At 42.0% G+C, this 3,271-nt stretch overlaps 1 protein-coding gene across 1 annotated transcript; it reads right to left on the bottom strand.

Moving 5' to 3' along the window:
* Window positions 1-1,328: 1,328 nt before the first annotated feature.
* On the bottom strand, window positions 1,329-2,756 carry LOC109958290 (glycine--tRNA ligase-like). The gene is made up of 3 exons (XM_020596825.1): window positions 2,635-2,756; window positions 2,341-2,531; window positions 1,329-1,794 (listed from the first exon to the last, which is right to left on the bottom strand). Exons 1-3 carry the CDS (start codon window positions 2,654-2,656, stop codon window positions 1,669-1,671), a joined length of 339 nt encoding a protein of 112 aa, XP_020452481.1. The 5' UTR covers window positions 2,657-2,756; the 3' UTR covers window positions 1,329-1,668.
* Window positions 2,757-3,271: the final 515 nt, after the last annotated feature.

Here is a 3,271-nt window from a genome sequence, read left to right as displayed (position 1 = left end):
AAAAAAAATCTTCTGTAGAAATATTACTGTACATACCTTGTTGGGAGGAATGAGATCAAAATGTTCCCACACAGGGGACATCCTCCTCTTCTTAGCTGGCTCCATTCTCTCCTGACTCTCTCTCCTCACTCTCCTAAATCTCCAAACTCTCTCCAAACTATCTCAAACTCTATCCAAACTGTCACTGACCGCAACTCTCCATCAAACACCCACATTTTGAATGGAGCCTGAGGGGGTTGTATCGCTGTCAAAACTGGCAAAATCCGAACCACTTCCTGAATCAGTCACGTGGTATAGCCGGGCAGCGAGGCTTCGGACGTCATCATTTTCAGCTCCTCCCCTAAATGACGCAAGCCTCGATACGCGCATCGCGGAAACGCCCCCTCCCCTATTCGGCACACGCTTCGAAGCCTCGATACGGAACGTCACATCACTATTTATTAGCAGTGGACATGGCCAAGTCATCCCATTAGGGAGCAGAGGGCCAGAAATAAGTTACTGACACTCGCCGACTTTTCCGCCCCCTGCTGTGCATTGTGTACATGATGCAGAATAATTATGCATTTTATATAGATGTCTGGTAATTTAAGCACAAATGCTTGTAGGAATGTGAACCATAATCTGACCAATACTGAAACAATGTAGGTATTAAAGCCTGGGCTCTTTGCAATATACAGTAGGTAATAACACACATTTAAAGGACCTGATTATTAAAGATGATCGGGTGCTTCTGTAGTTGTGGTAGCCCTTTGTCTACACCCTTGGCATTGGACAAGAAATCAGAATTTCCATGTTGGCAATGGGCTATACCACTGAAGGAGTGATGGGTTTTAAAAGTCATAGGGTGAAGACCTGTACATATATAATCCTCTCCTCACCTACTATGCTGGAGGTTTCCCACAGCAAAATCAAGTTTCATCAGAATATTATCTACATCATCCATGTGCACACACTGATAGATGGATGCTGCCAATAGGTGCTGGAGGAGGTCTTACTCAAACACCAGGGGCTCCCCATTAACAATGAACTATCTGGTGCCAGCTCGTGGTTAAGATAAACATTTCCCCCCCATTATATTTAAAAAACTTCTGCTATATTTTCATCTTTCATAGGTAAATTGATATATGCTATGATTCAGGCTAAGAAATGGACTAAATCGTTCATGACATGTTTCACAGACCAGTGCTTCAGAATTGTAGTTGGTGATTTCTCAACCTGGGGCTGTTGGTTCCACCTTTCAACTGTAGTGATTGATGCTTTCACAGGGACCACTGAATATCAGTGGTTGCATGTTATTCAGCTTTGAAAACAGAATACAGAAACCTTAGTTGTACCGCCATATCCAGTAAGTGCTGGGTGGTTTTATTGAAACAGTATCTCAATCCAATCTGCCTGAAAACTGGAATGAGAGGTCCCACTGACAATCTGCTTACATTTTCTCCTTTTTTAAACATACATGATCGTACATGAATGAAATGCTGCTCATCAAAGAAAGAGCAGTTATCTTTTCCACAACTGTTCTATATAATGAATACATGGCATCAGAAGCGACTGCAGTGATGCACCACCACAGCTTATCACAATATATTGCGTATCAATATTCTTCCTGGTGATGCATTTGCAAAAAGTTTGTGGATTTTCATGGAGTGACTGACACGTGAGTCAGCTTTACTCTTCATTAGTGTCCCTTTTGCTGGTCTCCTGTCCTTCGAAGATGGGGTACTTGCTCTCCACTTCTGCCCAGGTCAACGTGCCATTGGCCAAGTCCCGAACAATCGCAGGCAAATCACTGACCTGAGGAGAGAAGAAGTGTCTCGCTTGATTGTGTGAAATGTGGTGTGTAATTAAAAATTAAATGCTCCACTGAGTAATGAATGATTCTTTGAAACAATGTCAAGTGCTTCACCCAGGACTATTAATTTTTCAGGGAACATGTTCATGAAAACAGAATTATCCTGTTTGGAGATGTAAGAGCATCACAAAATAGGCTTTTCAAAGTGTGATGGCCTTAAGGGCAACACATGCTGGCTGCTTTGTGTAGTGCCACTTCATTTGACACCTGTGGCACAAACTGAGCGCGTCATAAAGACAGGAAAAAAAATTCATGGTACATTAGTCACGACGTGCGAATTCAGGCAGAAAATCTGAGAAAACTGCTGCTGAGCTATGGCACAGAGGAATACTTTATGAACTGTATGCACGTCTATACAGAAAATAAGTGGACTGTTTCTTTTTACACCCTTCTACACAAGAGCTACTACAAAGTGACTGATTTAGACACAGGTGTATGTGAAGTAAAGAAGTTTTAAACGAAACTAAATAATAGAAAGTGTGCTGTACCTCGGCCCTGATCTGCCTCATTGAGTCTCGGTCTCGCAGAGTGGCTGTGTGAGGCTGCTTATTCACTGTGTCAAAGTCAATGGTGATGCCAAATGCTACTCCAATCTCGTCTGTCCGAGCGTAACGCCTCCCAATGGATCCGGAAGAGTCGTCCACTTTGTGAGAAACACTGTTTCTGGTCATCGCCTCAGCTGAGAGGGACAAAATGAAAAAAGTTAACCAAGAATGTAGGACATGCCATTTCTTCTCTTCAGACAAAACCAGAATATGCATGATAGTTATGTGGGCACTTACATAGCTCCTTCACAAAGGGCATGAATTCCTGGTTTTGGCTCAGGGGCAGCACAGAACATTTAAACGGAGCTACAGTGGCAGGGAAGCTAAAATACTGTATAAAAGAAAGCAAATGGTCATTTCAGATAACCAGTGAACTAAAATTGCTTTACATGCAACAGTGTTCAAAAGGAGTGGATGATGCAGGAGACTGGGGCTAAAACTTGGCGATACTGCCATGTACAGTGGGTACGGAAAGTATTCAGACCCCCTTAAATTTTTCACTCTTTGTTATATTGCCGCCATATGCTAAAATCATTTAAGTTCATTTTTTTCCTCATTAATGTACACACAGCACCCCATATTGACAGAAAAACACAGAATTTTTGACATTTTTGCAGATTTATTAAAAAAGAAAAACTGAAATATCACATGGTCATAAGTATTCAGACCCTTTGCTGTGACACTCATATATTTAACTTAGGTGCTGTCCATTTCTTCTGATCATCCCTGAGATGGTTCTACACCTTCATTTGAGTCCAGCTGTGTTTGATTATACTGATTGGACGTGATTAGGAAAGCCACACACCTGTCTATATAAGACCCTACAGCTCACAGTGTATGTCAGAGCAAATGAGAATCATGAGGTCAAAGGAAC

The sequence above is a fragment of the Monopterus albus genome, unplaced genomic scaffold (genome assembly GCF_001952655.1).
Source record: "Monopterus albus unplaced genomic scaffold, M_albus_1.0 scaffold31.1, whole genome shotgun sequence".
NCBI classification, from domain to species: Eukaryota; Metazoa; Chordata; class Actinopteri; order Synbranchiformes; family Synbranchidae; genus Monopterus; species Monopterus albus.
This window is presented reverse-complemented; position numbering and strand designations above follow the sequence as displayed.

What these genes read in the sequence shown, in the direction of transcription:
- LOC109958290 (XM_020596825.1), bottom strand. Translation starts at nt 2,656, where the DNA reads ATGCCCTTTGTGAAGGAGCTAT. An exon ending in GCCCTTTGTGAAGGAGCTAT is followed by an intron (nt 2,532 to 2,634) that starts GTAAGTGCCCAC and finishes TGTCCCTCTCAG; the next exon opens with CTGAGGCGATGACCAGAAAC. An exon ending in TGAGGCAGATCAGGGCCGAG is followed by an intron (nt 1,795 to 2,340) that starts GTACAGCACACT and finishes TTCTCTCCTCAG; the next exon opens with GTCAGTGATTTGCCTGCGAT.